This window comes from Phyllobates terribilis, unplaced genomic scaffold (genome assembly GCF_046119375.1).
Source record: "Phyllobates terribilis strain yellow unplaced genomic scaffold, ASM4611937v1 Scaffold_1__5_contigs__length_1240528914, whole genome shotgun sequence".
Lineage (NCBI taxonomy): Eukaryota > Metazoa > Chordata > Amphibia > Anura > Dendrobatidae > Phyllobates > Phyllobates terribilis.
In genome coordinates this window covers 379,633,877-379,650,998 of record NW_027362761.1, presented here as the reverse complement: position 1 = coordinate 379,650,998, position 17,122 = coordinate 379,633,877, and the positions used below count along the sequence as shown (strand labels likewise).

Sequence of the window (17,122 nt, the reverse complement as noted above, 5' to 3'; positions counted from 1 at the left end):
AGCAGATCTGTGGCTCACACCGCTGAACCTACAGCCAGGCATGGTCGTGTGTGACAATGGCCCGGAACCTGGTGGCGACTCTGAGGTGAGGCGAGCTCACACACGTACCATGCCTGGCCCATGTGCTTAACCTCATGGTTCAGCGGTTTCTCAAATCCTACCCGGAGCTTCCGGATCTGCTTGTTAAAGTACACCGCCTGTGAGCCCAGTTTAGAAAGTCACCTACAGCTTTCGCCGCCCTTGCCATGTTTCAGCAGCGTTTGCAGCTTCCGGCTCACAGACTGGTGTGTGATGTCCCCACGCGTTGGAACTCTACACTGCAGATGTTGGGAAGGATTTGTGAGCAGAAGAGGGCAGTTGTTGAGTACCAGCATCAACAAGGCTGTCGGTATTCAGTACAGACTCCACACATAAGACCTCAGAAGTGGACATGGATGTCAGACATATGTATCATCCTCCAAAATTTTGAGGACTCCACCAAGATGGTGAGTTGCGATGACGCCATAATTAGCGTCACCATCCCACTTCTCTGTCTTCTGAAACGCTCTCTGCTTACAATCAAAGAGGATGCAATGCAGGCGGAGCACAATGAGAAGAAGTAAGGAACCATATAGGGTGATTATACACAGCCCAGCCTCATCTCATCCCAACGTGGATTGGGTGACAATGAGGAAGAGGAGGAGGAGGAGGAAGAACAAGAGCTAGTTTCATGCACTATAGATGGCACTACCTACACAACTGTCATACCGTTTGCTCAGCGTGGATGGCCTTAGGACAGAGAGGAGGAGGAGGAGAGCATGGTCACTCGTCCTCTTTGTGAGGACACGGAAGTCTTGCCTGTTAGCTGTCTGGCACGCATGGCTGAGTTTATGTTACGCTGCCTTTCCCATGACCCTCGAGTTCTCAAAATTTTCAGTGAGAGTCATTACTGGTTGGTGACACTTCTAGACCCACACTACAAGGAGAACTTTCTATCTCTTATTCCTGAGGCGGACAGGTCTACAAAAATGGGGCAGTACCAGAAGGCCCTTGTTGCGGAACTATTAAAAAAATTCCCATCTGAAAATGCTGGCGGCAGAGATCACAGTTCGTTGGACAACCAATGACTACAGGTGAGAGAGACACAACTCCAATCCAGAAGAGGCAGGGGATCACTGTCAAAGTTCTGGGAGAATTTTCTCAGCCCCTCCGATCGCACAGGCGCTGAGGCGCGGGGTACTCTCACATGGAGTGCAAAGTTTGGGAAGATGCTGTGGGAGTACCTTGCCGAGAGGACCAACGTTCTCCCTGATTCCTCTGTGCCTTATAATTATTGGGTATCCAAGCTGGATACGTGGAATGAACTGGCTCTCTACGCCTTGGAGGTCCTGGTCTGCCCTGCCGCTAGCTTTTTATCAGAGCGGGTTTTTAGTGCCGCTGGTGAAATTATAACTGATAAGTGCATCCGCCTGTCAACTGAAAATGCTAACAGGCTGACTCTGGATTGGGCTGGACTTTACAAGACCACCGAATGATAGCAGCGTAACAAACTCAAATCCAGTGTCTTTTTTTGGGAGGTGTATTCCCATGCACCTTTTCACACCCACACATGGGTATACGCTTCCTGATTTTGGTTATTTGCTCTTGTTCTCCTCCTTCTCCTCATCCTCATCCTCCACCACCATATTACCAGAGTGACCATGGTCCATGATGCAACACCCACATAATTTTTTTAAAGAGTGTTTATGATTGCCCACACCAGTCCATGAAATAGCCTTGGAGTCAATTGTCCAATTACTTTGGCACATGTTAAGGAGCTGAAACTCCTAAACCCTTCATCTAATTTTAATGTGGATGCCCTCAAATGAAAGCTGAACGTCTGAAAGTCAACTGCATCTGAATTGTTTTGTTCAAAATTCATTGTGGTAATGTCTAGAACCAAAATTAGAAAAATGTTGTCTCTGTCCAAATATATATGGACCTAACTGTATGTTTGTCAGCCCATACACTTAGTTCATGGGCATTACAATTATAGGAGACCCGCTTTTTTCTAATGGGAACATTTTTTATAAGGCCCTCCTCCACGTCTCTTCCAAGGGGCATTGGAGTGCCTCCCAATTTTTGGCAGCCCTTGCATTCACTGCATAGGCCAACACTATGGGAGACCCATTTCCTAATAATGGGAACATTTTTTCATGAGGCCCTCTACGTCTCTTCCAAGTGGCATTGGAGTGCCTCCAAATTTTTGACAGCCCTTGCATTCACTGCATAGGCCAACACTATGGGAGACCCACTTCCTAATAATGGGAACATTGTTTTTAAGAGGCCCTCTGACCTCCATGTCTCTTCCAAGGAGCATTGGTGTGCCTCCAAATTTTTGGCAACCCTAGCATTCACTGAATAGGCAAACACAATGGGAGACCCACTTCCTAATAATGGGAACATTGGTTTCAAGAGGCCATTTGACCTCCACGTCTCTTCCAAGGGGCATTGGAGTGACTCCAAGTTTTTGGCAACCCTTGCATTCACTGCATAGGCAAACACAATGGAAGACCCACTTCCTAATAATGGGAACATTGTTTTCAAGAGGCCATCTGACCTCCTTGTCTCTTCCAAGGAGCATTGGTGTGCCTCCAAATTTTTGGCAAACCTTGCATTCACTGCATAGGCAAACACAATGGGAGACCCACTTCCTAATAATGGGAACATTGGTTTCAAGAGGCCATCTGACCTCTACGTCTCTTCCAAGGGGCATTGGAGTGCCTCCAAGTTTTTTGCAACCCTTGCATTCACTGCATAGGCAAACACAATGGGAGACCCTCTTCCTAATAATGGGAACATTGTTTTCAAGAGGCCCTCTGACCTCTACATCTCTTCCAAGGGGCATTGGAGTGCCTTCAAATTTTTGTCAACTCTTGCATTCACTGCATAGGCAAACACAATGGGAGACCCACTTCCTAATAATGGGAACATTTTTTTTCAGGAGGCCCTCCTCTACGTCTCTTCCAAGGGACATTGGAGTAGGTCTAAATTTTTGGCAGCCCTTGCATTCATTGCATAGGCAAACAGTATGGGAGACCCACTTGCTAGTAATGGGAACATTGTTTTCAGGAGGCCCTGCTTTAAGTCTCTTCAAAGGGGTATTGGGGTGCGTCCAAATTTTGGGCAGCCCTGCCACTAACTACATACTCAATAACAGTATAGGAGACCCACTCCTTAGTAATGGGAACAACAAAGCATAGCCGGCTGATGGCTCTCTAAGAATAGTGGGGGCCGACTGCTGGCCCTTTAACAATAGTAAAGGCCGCCTGATGGCCCTATAAAAATAGGCTTTGTGACTTTCAGAGTCCCTCCTTCATAAATGAAACAGGATGTGTCTGATGATGTCTCACACACCACATGACCAAATAAGGTTGTAAAATGTTAAAATTACATTTCCCGGTGAATGCATTTGTCATGGTTGAAAGCAATGCAAAATTGCAAAAACGCATCAAAAATGCTACGTGTGAACATAGCCCAAGGTGTGGAGGAATATTTTTGTTTTTGGTTATTTATTTTGCCTTATATACAAGTCATTACCCTGGAAAGGATATTCCTTAACATATTTCCCAGGAAAATCCATTTTGGTTTCGTTTTAGTATGTTTTATTGTGAGTCCGTAAAAGTGGCGTAATACCTCTGACAACATTGTTGACAGCAGTGACCTGGGAGTCAGAAATGCTTCCAGGGGTCTTTCCCATGCTGTTCCCATTCCATTTGAGCACTGTTCCCATCAATTTGGGCAATTTTTACGCCCTCTGCAGACCACTGGGGGGGGGGCCGCCTGAAAAATGCCCGAGTTTCCCATAGACTTACATTGGGCTCATTGCTCGGGTCGAGAACCCGAGCATTCCAATGTGCTCGACCCGAGCAACGAGTACCTGAGCATTTTAGTGCTCACCCATCACTAGTCAGTATTTTACATCAGTATCTGTAAGCCAAAACCAGGAGTTAAACAATCAGAGGAAAAGTATAATAGAAACAATCACAATCTACTCCTGAATTTTTCACCCACTCCTGATCTTGGCATAAAAATACTGATGTATAATACTAACCAAATACTGAATGTGTGAACATGGCCTAAGGGTATGTCACCATGCTTTTTTTGCAGTGTTTACTTTTCCACATAGAAAATGCAGCATGTTGGCAGGAAAAACATTACATTATGCACTTTTTTGATATGTTTTTCATGCTTATTTATGCATTTTTATGCATTCAATTGAATAGGTAGAAAAATGCATAAAGCGTAAGTAAAGAAAAAGTGCTGTGTGTGAATGAGATTTTAGAAATCTCATTCATTTTGCTGCTATTGTAAAACAACACGTTTTTCTCTCATGCGAAAAAAAAACTCAGCAAAAATGCTATGTTTGAACAGGTCCTAATTGAAGAAGAGGTGTGAATAAACCTTAATGACAACAACAGACTATATAATGTATCGATCTCCAACCTGTGGCTCTCTAGATGTTGGAAAACTACAACTCTCAGCATGCTCTGATAACCTGTGAGTAGTTTGTATTTTTAGTTCTAATCAGACGTGAGTGATTTCTGTCCTCTGCACCACCTTGTGTTATCATGTCTCACAACCTTTACACTAATTGTCAAGTGATCTACATTCAGAAAATAGTCGCTGAGCATCATGGAAAAAATTCTGTTTGAGCTTCATTCAACGGTTGGCACATTATAGGATGACATAATATAATGATGTGCCAGAAAGCTGATCTCTGCGCACTTATTAATAATAATATTTATTGTGACTTATTATTTTGTGGATTAACCCCTTGCTGCTGCCATTACAGTGCTGTGATGGAGGGTTGACAGGAGCTGTATACTACATGGTGTCCTTATGGGTGACCGCTGTATACTACAGCTGGCACCTTGCTATAACAGCAGAGATAGGAAATAACTCAGATCATGGTCGTTTACCACTTAGATTTCCCATGTCAATCTTAAATAGGATAGAGGGAGATAGCTTCCTTTATTACTCAGTGTCTATGTGATGCGTTTGCTTTGTGCCCATGGGCTGTTATAGCACCTTGAGAATTCGAAATGGCCCCCATATCTGCCATGTATGGAAGCTTTTCTTTTGGCCCTGTCAAAGGAGGCACCTAATGTGCTTCAGTTTTACACTGAAAAGCATAAAACACTTCAATACAGAAGTATTGCAGTGTATTATTTAAATAATCAAAAGGTAGGAAGCTTCTGTCTCCTAGTGGAAGTAATTTTTTTTCTTTCAGCCAGCCTCCCAAAAATAATGAATAAAAAGTGATCAAAATATAATTCTGCAAAGAACAAGACCACACAGCTATGTTGGGACATAAAATGTCATGGGGCATGTGAATGCAGCAGCACAGAAACAAATTTTCCAAAAAAACAAACAAAAAAAAATCACAAAAATGCACAATCGTTTGCCAATTAGCATGCCGCGAGGTTCAGCTGAGCGGTCAGCCACAATCTGTGGCCGTACACAAAGACATATTGCTCAATTAATTACTCAATGAGGGTTATTTATGTGTAATTTAAAGGGAATCTGTCAGAGAATCTTTGCTACCTCGTCTGAGAGCAGCAAAAAGTAGGCAAAGAGACACTGAATCCAACAATGTATCACTTAGTTTACTGGGTACAGCAGTTCTGATACAATCAAGAGTTTTTAGATTTAGCAATGCAGCAGAGCTGAGAAAGCTAACCCTGCCCACACCAGGCTCTCTATGTACAGAGTCTATAGACAGTGAGCTGCTTATCACATGAGGGGGGGTGGACTCAGACTGGCAAGTGCAATGATAATCACCAGGTGATAATACCATCAGTGTAAATAAATAATACCACACAGCTTGACATGTGACACATTGTTGAGTTCTATATTTTAACCCCTACCTCATGCTGTCCTCAGATTTCACAGCAAAAACCTGCTGACAGATTCTCTTTAAAGTTTCTAAAAAATTCCTTTGTACTTTGCTACAAATCTTCACAATTTTGAAGATCTCTGCTTGCAGATTATCGTTAATTGTTTTTAATTGTTTACTTCTGTGGACAATAATACTTTTCTATCAGTGTGTATAGGCCATTTACTTTAAAGGGACGCTGTCAATTGATTCACACTGATTAATCCATGGGCAAAATGAATCAGAGCTGGAGCCACTGACCGGCTGTATGATATCAGCCATGTATGTCTTATTCTGAAAAGCTGCGGCATTTCAGAGATTAAGGGTGTCACGCATCAGAATTGCGTTGATGTTTTAAGGATGTATCTATCATGATATTTTAATCTGTTTTGCACAACTTTTGTATTCATCCACAAATAAATATTTGCATGTTCTTGAAGCAGGACCTCTCCTTCTTTTACACAGGAAGAGATCTTGGCCCTATGTTAGATCTCCTCATACTTAACAGACAGGACATTCAGTGTTTCTCACTCACACACCACCTCCTCATCCCGCCCCCTATCTGTCGGTGTCCCCCAAGGTTCAGTCCTAGGATCCCTGCTCTTCTCCATCTACACCCTCGGCCTGGGAAAGCTCATAGAGTCCCACAGCTTTCAGTATCACCTCTATGCTGACGACACACAGATTTACCTCTCTGGACCTGATATCACCTCCTTACTAACCAGAATCCCACAATGTCTGTCCGCTATCTCATCCTTCCTCTCTGCTAGATTTCTAAAACTTAACATGGATAAAACTGAATTCATCAACTTTCCCCCATCTCGCTCAACCCCCCCATCCGACCTATCCATCAAAATCAATGGCTGTTCACTTTCCCCAGTCCCACAAACTCACTGCCTCGCAGTAACCCTGGACTCTAACCTCTTCTTCAAACCACATATCCAAGCACTTTCCACTTCCTGTTGACTTCAACTCAATCCAACCCGGATCCGCACATTCCTCAACCATGAATCTGCAAAAACACTAGTGCACACGCTCATCATCTCCCGCCTCGACTACTGCAACCTCCTGTTCTGTGGCCTCTCCTCGAACAGTCTTGCACCCCTCCAATCTATCCTGAACTCTGCTGCCCGACTAATCCACCTGTTCCCCCGCTATTTCCCAGCCTATTCTCTCTGTCAATCATTTCACTGACTCCCCTTTGCCCAGAGACTCCAGTTCAAAACCATAATCATGGCATACAAAGCCATCCACAGCCTGTCTCCTCCATACATCTGTGACCTAGTCTCCCGGTACCTACCTGCACGCAACCTCCGATCCTCACAAGATCTCCTTCTCTACTCCCCTCTTATCTCCTCCTCCCACAATCGCATTCAAGATTTCTCCCATGCATCCCCCCTACTCTGGAACTCTCTACCCCAACACATCAGACTCTCGCCTACCGTGTAAAAATAGCTAACAGAAATCAGCCATGTATATGGATTAGCTCTAAACATGTTAACGTATATAATATTAATGGCTGTCAAATCTAGGACTATGTGAGAGACAAATCATCTTACATGACAATAGGGGGAGACAACTGGGTCGCCTAAATAATGATGATGATGTCCATAGTATACAAAAATCGAATAAACTTTATTATTTAAAATATAGACAGATTAATCTGGAATAAAAACATTGACAGTAATTGCCATATGGAAAGAAGCACACAGGTAGACTAAGTGAGCATGCATATGGCTACCATGTATTATATCTGGATGATGACAGTATCTGTTCTTTACACATATGCATTAAATGCAGAAAATCACAATCACGGGTGTACTATAGCAGGTAATCAATGTACATGTGTGTATACATAGTATTGTCTAAAACCAAACTCAGACATATAAGGTGCCAGTATATTACCTGTATGAAGATATGTACCCGAAAGAACCCTAGCCTGTGAGCTCAACCCCGACGCGTGTTTCGGTGTGGGCCTTTGTCATTCCACATTAATCTGTCTATATATTAAATAATAAAGTTTATTCGATTTTTGTACACTATGGACATCATTATCAATATTTAGGCGGCCCAGTCGTCTCCCCCTATTCTCACCTACTGTGCAAACCTTCAAAGAAACCTGAAGACCTACCTCTTCCGACAAGCCTACAACCTGCAATAACCCTCGCTCCACCATACTGCTGCACGACCAGCTCTACCCTCACCCATCCCTTGTAGATTGTGAGCCCTCGCGGGCAGGATCCTAGCTCCTTCTGTGCCATTGCGTTTTTGTTCAAGATTTTTGTAATTGTTTTTGCTATGTATACCCCCTTTTTCACATGTAAAGCGCCATGGAATAAATGGTGCTATAATAATAAATAATAATCCAGGAGAGCCGGAAGGAAGAAGCCACTGGGAACCCACCTGTCCGATTAGTCTCCCATGCAGCTCAGTTCATGGCAGCTTTTAAAGTATGTTTTTAACTGAAAAGCCGCAAAGGTTTAGAGACAAACATACCTGGCTGAAATTATACAGCCAGTGTCTGATACAGGCTGCCTATGGATCAGGCAGCATGTATAAGCTGTCACATTCCCTTTAACATCACACTCTTCCTTTCATGGATGTCTCAATATAAAAACAAGAAAACAAATACATATTCAACCAGACAAAGCAGATAGTTATTATAGTAAAATTTTCTTTATTGTAGATTGGGACTGGAAAAGTGGAGCAGAAGATGATCTGGTAGGCTTTATAAATATGATAGAGCGACAATTGCTGTTTGACAATTGCAATCCAGTAGGTGAATGATTTCTGTATAAAGGTATAATATGTTCCTGGCTTTGTTAGATTGACAGTTCAGTAAAATAGAACATTGTATACAAAGTATGGCATTTAGGAAGTGCTCTATGGGTCTTTAGATTGATGGAAAGTCACTGAAGGGATGTTCATCTGCTTCTTTCTGAAAACCAGAAATAGTTATAGATTATTATTACACTGTTAGACATACAAAGGTTTTTCCATATAAATCAGTAAGACAAATAAAGTGTTGACATGCTGCATCAGATGCTGTATGTGTGGAGGGATTCTACAATGCATTTAGGGGACAATATCTACTTATATATGACTTCTGATTGAGGCCATGTCGCTCCATACTAGGGAGATATAAGACCTCCATGCATTTCAGTAAAGGTCTTCAAGGTGACTGGGGACATACACTTTTTTAGTTGCATGAAATAATCATTTCATATCCTAATACTCGTCCACAACGCAATTCAAGCCTTTATTTACAAGGTAGGGTTGGCACCTGGTTGTTTATTGCATCTTTTGAAAGTCTCTCCACGGCGCTTCACACTATAATTAGTTTAAAGTGCTTCTAATTATTCTATTACTATCCATTTGGTAGCTGGAGGTCACATTGTATAAACCACAGGAGTTGGGAATACAAGTGTTGAACAGAATAGCAACAGAATATCAATTACCTCCTTTTAAATGTTCATGTACAAGCCGCAGTCATTTAAACATGTTCTGGATTCCTTTCTTACATGCCCTTTAATTCATAGGTATGGGATATCAACTGTCAAAGCACTTACCCCACACTTTATCAATGAATGGTGGAATTAACTGGAAGCATTTGTTACAAAATTAAGTAATTCTACTCTTGAGAATTCTAAATATAGTCTGATATTTAGCCGAAGTTTGGACGGCCCTCACCTATCATGTTTTAAACATTTAGCTATTGGCAAGTGGGGCCTGCTGCGGAAGATGAGAGGATGCGTATAAGGTTATCTTGTAACATTGCCTGTGTCACCCAAGGCTCAGGAAGAAGCACATTTATATTTTGATACTTTGCCAGGATGCGGCATGTTATTAATCACCACGTTTAATTTGATGATGTTGGCATTCTGCACACGTAACAAACTGTGAAGGATTACAGCACACAGGACATGTATTAGACACTTTCATCATTATTTATTTTTAATATTGTGGTCACTTAGATCATTCCGACTCACATTACAATGTGCTAAGGTAGTTAGATAATGATATGTTTCGCATATGAAGGGAAGGATCAAGAACACTGAACTATCAAGTTTATGGCTATTATGTTCAAAGTGCTACACACAGAACAATGGGTATTTGCCGCTCAATTTTAATTTTTTTTTTTGCTTGCATAGAATCATGTATATGATATTTTACGTATCTTGTATACATAGATTTCTTTTAAGCATACATGTACAACAAGTGGCAAAAGTTTTATTTTTGAACCTTCTCTTTTAACTAGCTAAAGAGTGGGAACAAGTACAGGGAATCATTCTCGCGATCAGCAGCAGGACCACTGTTGTAATATAACATTGAGTTCCTACTGCAACAGCCGGGATAAGAGATAACTCTAATCTCAGGAAGTTTATCCGCTCAGAACATGTCAACCATACATATGGTAAGCATAAAATTAGTGGCATCAAGTACAGTAATCAGATCCCTTGGTTTGCAGCCGGGCCACAACTGTAATATAAAGTCCAGTTCTTGTCGCAACTACTGGGATCTGAGAAAACTCTGATCCTGGCAGTTTAACTCCTTAGAAATAGTATTATGTTCCTGAACTGAATATATTTCCTAAACCAATATGGAGAAAAACGCCATTCTTAATCAGGGCATATCCATGCTTAATCATCAGGTACAGCCAGCTAAAACAGAGATACAGTATAAAGACCACAGCAAGTGAAGTATTGTAGGATTTGAGTGTTATTTAGTTTGAGTTTAGGTCTTTTGATGATCGGAGCTGCATGCAGCAACTATCCAGAGAATTAAGCCAGTTTTCAATTTATTTATATTTGGGGAATAAACAATGTTAATAAAAATTATCTGTAAAATAGAATTTTATGCTAGAATATTATTTTAATGTGAAATCACTTACTTGCTGTGCTTTTTTTCATGTAGAGCAATCAATATTAGGAGGATTAAGAGAGTTAAGAATCCAAACACACACCCAAGGACAATGCCCAATGTATTATCTGAAAGGAAAAACAAGAATCATTGTTTCCAAGTAATCACAACCTGAGTAATAGCTTAGAACTTCCTTGTTGTTATACACCGGAAAGATACAATTCAATAAACTTACATTTATGGATGTGAGGGTCTTACCCTTTTTCTAACTTCTATTCTACTGTAATTTTAACATTTTTTCCATTTTTTAATATTAATAAGATAGTCAATCAAAGTGTGAATTTTGGGGAAGCTACCCCAAGACCATTAGTGACCAGGTAGAACACTGTGCCCAATTCACTGGAGTTTTTAAAACAGTGCCAAAACTGTGGTTGTTGTTTTTTTTTTTTTTGTGTCTAGTCCTACAATTCAATCTTTGCTTGCCTGCATTCAATATTAAAACCTGGAAATCAATTACAAGGTTGTCGGAAAGTCAACATCCAAATACATTACTATTCTGTTTCCTGCTACGCTTCACAAAACACTGCACAAAAGGAAAACGCTATGAGGTACTACCAAAGTACCAAGTATAGCAACAAAAATTTAAAGGTGTTGTCCAAGCTTGGGGCTCAAGTCTGCAGTCACTATATGTGAGTGCTGCCAGGATTCTCTGATGCTGGGAGTGGGCGCGTGACCGCAAGTGTGCAATTTCCATATATGTAGTCACGTGCTGACTAGACGTGCATGGCCTCACTCACTACAATGTGGACAAGTCTAGTAGGAATGTAGATGTAAATTTGCATCACACTGACCGCCCACTGCAGGCACCATAGAATCCTGACAGCACGCGCTGTGCAGGCTGCGAGGATTCACAAGTGTGCAGTCACATAGAGTGACTGCAGACTTGAGCCCCAAGCCGGGACAACCCCTTTAAACCCATCCTGACATCCACAGTGTAAATACATGGCTCTGTTGGTAAATACATGTTCAGTGCTATGATGTCATTGGCTCAATAGATGATACTAGATCACTAGCAATAAGTGTAAACTGTAAGGACAGGTTCACACAAGCAAATGCAACATCGTCCGCTTTTCATCCAGTAAAAAGAAGATGTTATATAAATAATTGTAATGGATCTGTGAAAAACACATGACATACTGATGGTAACTTGTATGTGATTCAGGTTTTGCACACCCTTTGATTTATAAAAGGAGAGTCTAATCCAAACAAAACAGATCAATGTAGTGTATGCTGTTTTTTTTACGTGCAAACCATTGGTCCATGTGTAAGAACTGTCAAGTAAACTACTATATTGACTTGCATTGGTCCATGTGCTGTTCACGTATGCTACCATTTTTGCATATGGACAACACACAGATACAGGTGCTTCTCACAAAATTAGAATATCATCAAAAAAATAATTTATTTCAGTTCTTCAATTCAAAATGTGAAACTCATATTATATAGAGTCATTACAAACAGACTGATCTATTTCAAGTGTTTATTTCTGTTAATGTTGATGATTATGGCTTACAGCCAATGAAAACACAAAAGTCATTATCTCAGTAAATTAGAATAATTATAAAAAAACACCTGCAAAGGCTTCCTACGCGTTTAAAAAGGTCCCTTAGTCTGTTTCTGTCACGGGTGTGTCAGAGGTAACAGACAGCCACCCTGCAATGGTTTGCAGGAGATCTCCACGTTTGGCAATGTAGACAGCTGTCTAGATAGGAGGTTGTGTTTAGGACCCAGCGACTACCTCCTTTTAGTCTGGGTGTATATATACCTGGTGTGTCTAGGTGGGCGTCGCGGGTTATACTCACTCCTACTTGGAACTTGGCTGAAGTAGCATCACGTCCTCTTTTTATTCTTGAGGCCGTGTGCCCTGTTGGAGTTTCTTCTAAAGCTAAGTTGTAATTCCCCTGTGTTGTCTTCCCCTTTTGTCTTTAGAGTGGTAGTGGAGGTTGACTAGTGCTCATCTCCTTCCACCCCCAGTTGTAGCCTTATGCCAGGGATAGTAGGGCGAGGCACGTGATCGGCCACAGCTGCAGAGGCTGTATAGGGATGGTAGGGGAAGACAGGGTGATGCTAGTCCAGTTTAGGAGGTCACTTCCCCTTTCCCTAGTGACTTGGCTCCCTTTACCTTTCCCCCCTGTATTACACTCACACCTGGTGTGACATTTTCACTAGGCTCCAGAAGGCAGTTATGGACACACTCCACAAGGTCCCAGAGTTCCAATTTTCATTTTGAAATTAAGGCCCCAGAGTCTGGAGGAAGAGTGGAGAGGCACACAATCCAAGCTGTTTGAGGTCTAGTGTGAAGTTTCCACAATCAGTGATGTTTTGGGGAGCCATGTCATCTGCTGGTGTAGGTCTACTGTATTTTGTCAAGACCAAAGTCAGTGCAGCCGTCTACCAGGAAATTTTAGAGCACTTCATGCTTCCCTCTGCCGACAAGCTTTTTGGAGATGCAAATTTCATTCTCCAGCAGGACTTGGCACCTGTCCACCCTGCCAAAAGTACCAATACCTGGTTTAAAAACAACAGTATCACTGTGCTTGATTGGCCAGCATACTAGCCTGACCTTAACCCCATAGAGAATCTATAGTGTATTATCAAGAGGAAGATGAGAGACACCAGACCCAACAGTGCAGATGAGCTGAAGGCTGCTATCAAAGCTGCTATCAAAGCAACCTGGGCTTCCATAACACCTCAGCAGTCCCACAAGCTGATCGCCTCCAGGCCACGCCGCATTGATGCAGTAATTGATGCAAAAGGAGCCCCGACCAAGGATTGAGTGTGTAGCACCCTGAGGATTCGGCTGCTACAGGGGTATTACACCTCAAGCCAGAGGTGTGGTATTCCACTCCCGGGTAAGGATGGAGTGTGGAACTGAGCTCAGTAGGCTGCATACACTACACACATCCCATTTCCGGGGGACAGATCGACGGTACTCCCACCAGTTTATGTGCAGGTACGATAGTGTCTGTCCCTGGCTGGAGTGGGAGGGGGGTGGAACATCCCAGTAGTGTAGGGGCAGATAGGGGGAGCAGTCTGGGTAATGCTAGGAGCTCATTGGGTGCTGGTCACCTGAGCTCACACATAGAGGGAGTATATAAGGTGGGAACCATCTTAGATCAGGGTCAGACAGGCAGACAGCAACTAGTCAGTCTGTTGTAGAGGGTCAAGCAGTCCTGAAAGAAGAGAGAGAGGAGTCAGAAGGACCCAGAGGGGAAGAAGAGGGAACCCCAAGAGCCCAAATACGAGCAACAGGGTGAAGGGTTGGCACAAGGGCACCGGATCCCAAGCTGGTGGAGGGCACTAATCCTCAGCCAGAGACCGGAGGTTGTGGGCAGGATCTGCCACGACCCCCCACTAAATCCACCCGAAAGGCAGACCAAGCATAGGGTCAGGGAACCCAGAAGAGGTGTACCCACCAAGAGACCCGAGGGAGCCGGACATAGGTGGATCCCTGGTGGGGAAGGCCAGAGAAAAGGAACGTCAGAGAGGGAGCTCAGGATCACGCTCCAGAACTACCTGGGGGTTGGCCGAGTCCAGGACCTGGTGGACGCAGCACGGCTCGGGCGGTCACTCAAGGCCGGAGTGACCAGAACAACAGCAGTAAGTAAACACCCTGAACTGCACAGCCCGACTCTGAGTCTTAATACCATTCTCACTGCACCACCACAACCACCACCCTCTACAACTGACCCCCTGAGGCTATACCCCTCCCGTTGGGGGTTATACCACCAGAAGCTGCACACACACCACCAGCCTCAGTGGACCCTGCTGCAGCGGCGGCCGTATTGACCGCAAATCAACGGGTGGCGTAGTCGACACTAAAGAACATCCAGCAACATCTGTAGGACTGCGACACACTGAGCTTGACACCCTGGGCACGGACCGGGTCACCGCCACTCGGAGACTACAACCCCCATCTGATCCGGCTCCGGGTATCCCCCAAACAACACTGGCCCAGGGGGCGCGTCAACTTTGGCGTAGTCGGCAGGATAACGTGCCCGCAACAACCGGGTACTGCGTGCCTGAAGAAAAGTTCACCATTACCTCAAAAAGAAGTCTCCCGCCGGTTCCGGAGGGTCCCCGCCAACGGACCCCATCACAGGTCGTTTCCCGCCGGTTGTCCGCCATTTGCAGCTTTTTCCCGCCATCCATGGAGTTTCCCGCCACTGGGAGACGATTCCCGCCATTTCCAAAGATTTCCCGCCTTGGAAGAGCGGACGCCATTATGGGCGTGCCAGAGGGTGGCAAGAGGCCACCTCCCATCGTGGGCCAGGTCGAAGAATGGCGCCAAAAGCGGAAACCGCGCCCACCAACAGAGACTGTGATGCTGGAAGTGTCCATCAGCGTGACAGAACTGCCCCTGGAACTGACAATCACAAAGTTGCCCCGGGACCACCCTCAATGTGGGCGGAGACAGAAGAAAAGAACGAAGATGGGTGCAGCCTGGAGGAGTCTGGAGAGAGCGCACCCGAAGACAAGAAGTCTGGAGAGGACTCCGGAGGAGCCGTACCCGGAGATTGAGGGAGAGACAGGCAGCACCGACCCAGTGGTCAGGAGCCTGCTGCAAGCAACAACCCCACTAGGCTTAGTGGAGATCCTAGCACAGCTCCCCCGAGACCGGGAGTGTGCACAGACCACGCTGGAGGGCCTCGCACGGAGGATGGCCCAGGTGCAGCAAGACACGCTGACGGAGTGGAGCCGTGAGATGGCCCAGCAGACCGGAACCCGTCAGCGGAGCACGCCACCCGAGACGAGGAGACAGACCGCCTCTGAGGATGGTGCAGGAGGAGTGAAGGCCGGAGACGGCGCCGAGAAGGGAGCTGGACAACTGGAGGCAGGTAAAGGGGACGTCTCTACCCCGAGCCGAGAAACCGTGTACCTGTCCCAGCTCCCCGTCGCAGAGCCCGAAATTCCCCCTGCCGTGCCCGTCGCTGCATCGTCACCGTGCCGGACTAGGCCTCAAGCAGAAGCTGCGGCCGCGACCCCTGTGACGTCACACGCCTCGACCCTGAGCGCGACGAAACAGGAAATACCATCGGCCTGGTCGCAAGGTCTAGAACCCCCGGGCGCCGCAATTCCAACAGCGCCCCCTACCTCCGCGGAGCCACCGGCCTGGTCGCAGGGCCGAGTACCCCAGGGCGCCGCCGTCCTTACGGTGCCCTTTACCTTTAGGGTGCCCCAAGCCTGGTCGCAAGGCCTGGTCAATCCGGGCGCCGCTACCATCAGCGCGCCCTCAACATCTAGAGTGCCGCACCTGGGCGAAGATCTATTTGCCCAGCACACGTGCCCGGATGGGCAGCCCTTTGTATGGCCCCAGGAGTACTACCAACTGGAACTCCAAAGAGCAAGGCCCCTGTGCGAGCCCCTGATTCCGGCTCCGAAGCCCGTCAGGAGAACCCCGCTTCCGCTAGAAGAAGCACAATTCGAGTGGGACCCCACCGGAGGAGACCTCATGGGGTTCACTCAAGAAACGCGGGCAGCTGCAGCAGAGCGAGTGGAGTGCTGCTGCCAGCAGTTGGCAGCCTTTGAGCAAGAGCGGAAAGAGAGGCGGATCCGAGAGCAGCGGCTGCAAGAACAGAGCGCAGGGCAGAAGAGCCGGACCAGGAGGAACCCCCGTGCAGCTCATGGTCCCCGTACCACCGGGACTGTGATTAAATTCAACCTGCAGCATGGGTGGGGCTTCATAAGAGACCATCATACCCCCGGCGACGTCTTTGTAACCCGCAGAGACGTAGAGAGCCATCTGCCGGAGGGACACAGAGGTCGTGACCTGTACGTAGGGGACGAGGTCACGTTCACCCGGCACAAGTGTGCCAAAGTACCCTACGCCCTCCATGTGCATCGCCTGACGGAGGAGGAGCTGCGGTGTGAGGAGGAGCAAGAGGACCCGGACGGGTCTGAAGACAAAGAAGGAGCAGGAGGACGCCGTCGTTAAAGTACGGTAAAGAGACTGTAAATAGTTACCTGTCGGGGTACAGTGAACTGTTGCTGCTTTAAATATGTCCCCGTTGGGACAAGTGTAAACTGTTAACTAGTGTTGAGCCACCCCCGTAGTGTTCAAGTTCGGTTCGGTTCGTCGAACACCCGTGTGTTCGCCGAACTGTTCGTCGAACTGTTCGTCGAACACCTTCGAACACCGTTAAAACCAATGGCAGGCAAACAAAAACACATAGAAACACATAGAAAACACCTTCAAAGGTGTCCAAAAGCTGACAAACTGCTCAGAAGACATAACTAACACATGGAAAAGTGACAAGTACATATAGTCATGCGAAAATAAAAGAGGTGGAGGAGTAAAAGGAGGGG

At 45.4% G+C, this 17,122-nt stretch overlaps 1 protein-coding gene across 2 annotated transcripts in view; it reads right to left on the bottom strand.

Annotated features, from left to right (window-relative positions):
• Positions 1 to 8,553: 8,553 nt before the first annotated feature.
• SUSD2 (sushi domain containing 2) overlaps positions 8,554 to 17,122 on the bottom strand; it is a 356,158-nt gene continuing 347,589 nt past the window's right edge. For both annotated transcript variants that reach the window (XM_073676401.1, XM_073676400.1), the window contains exons 26-27: positions 10,788 to 10,884; positions 8,554 to 8,834 (exon numbers count right to left, since the gene is read on the bottom strand). In XM_073676401.1, the coding sequence (XP_073532502.1) occupies positions 8,780 to 8,834; positions 10,788 to 10,884 (152 nt within the window). In that variant the 3' untranslated portion in view covers positions 8,554 to 8,779. The remainder of the gene's footprint in view (positions 8,835 to 10,787; positions 10,885 to 17,122) is intronic.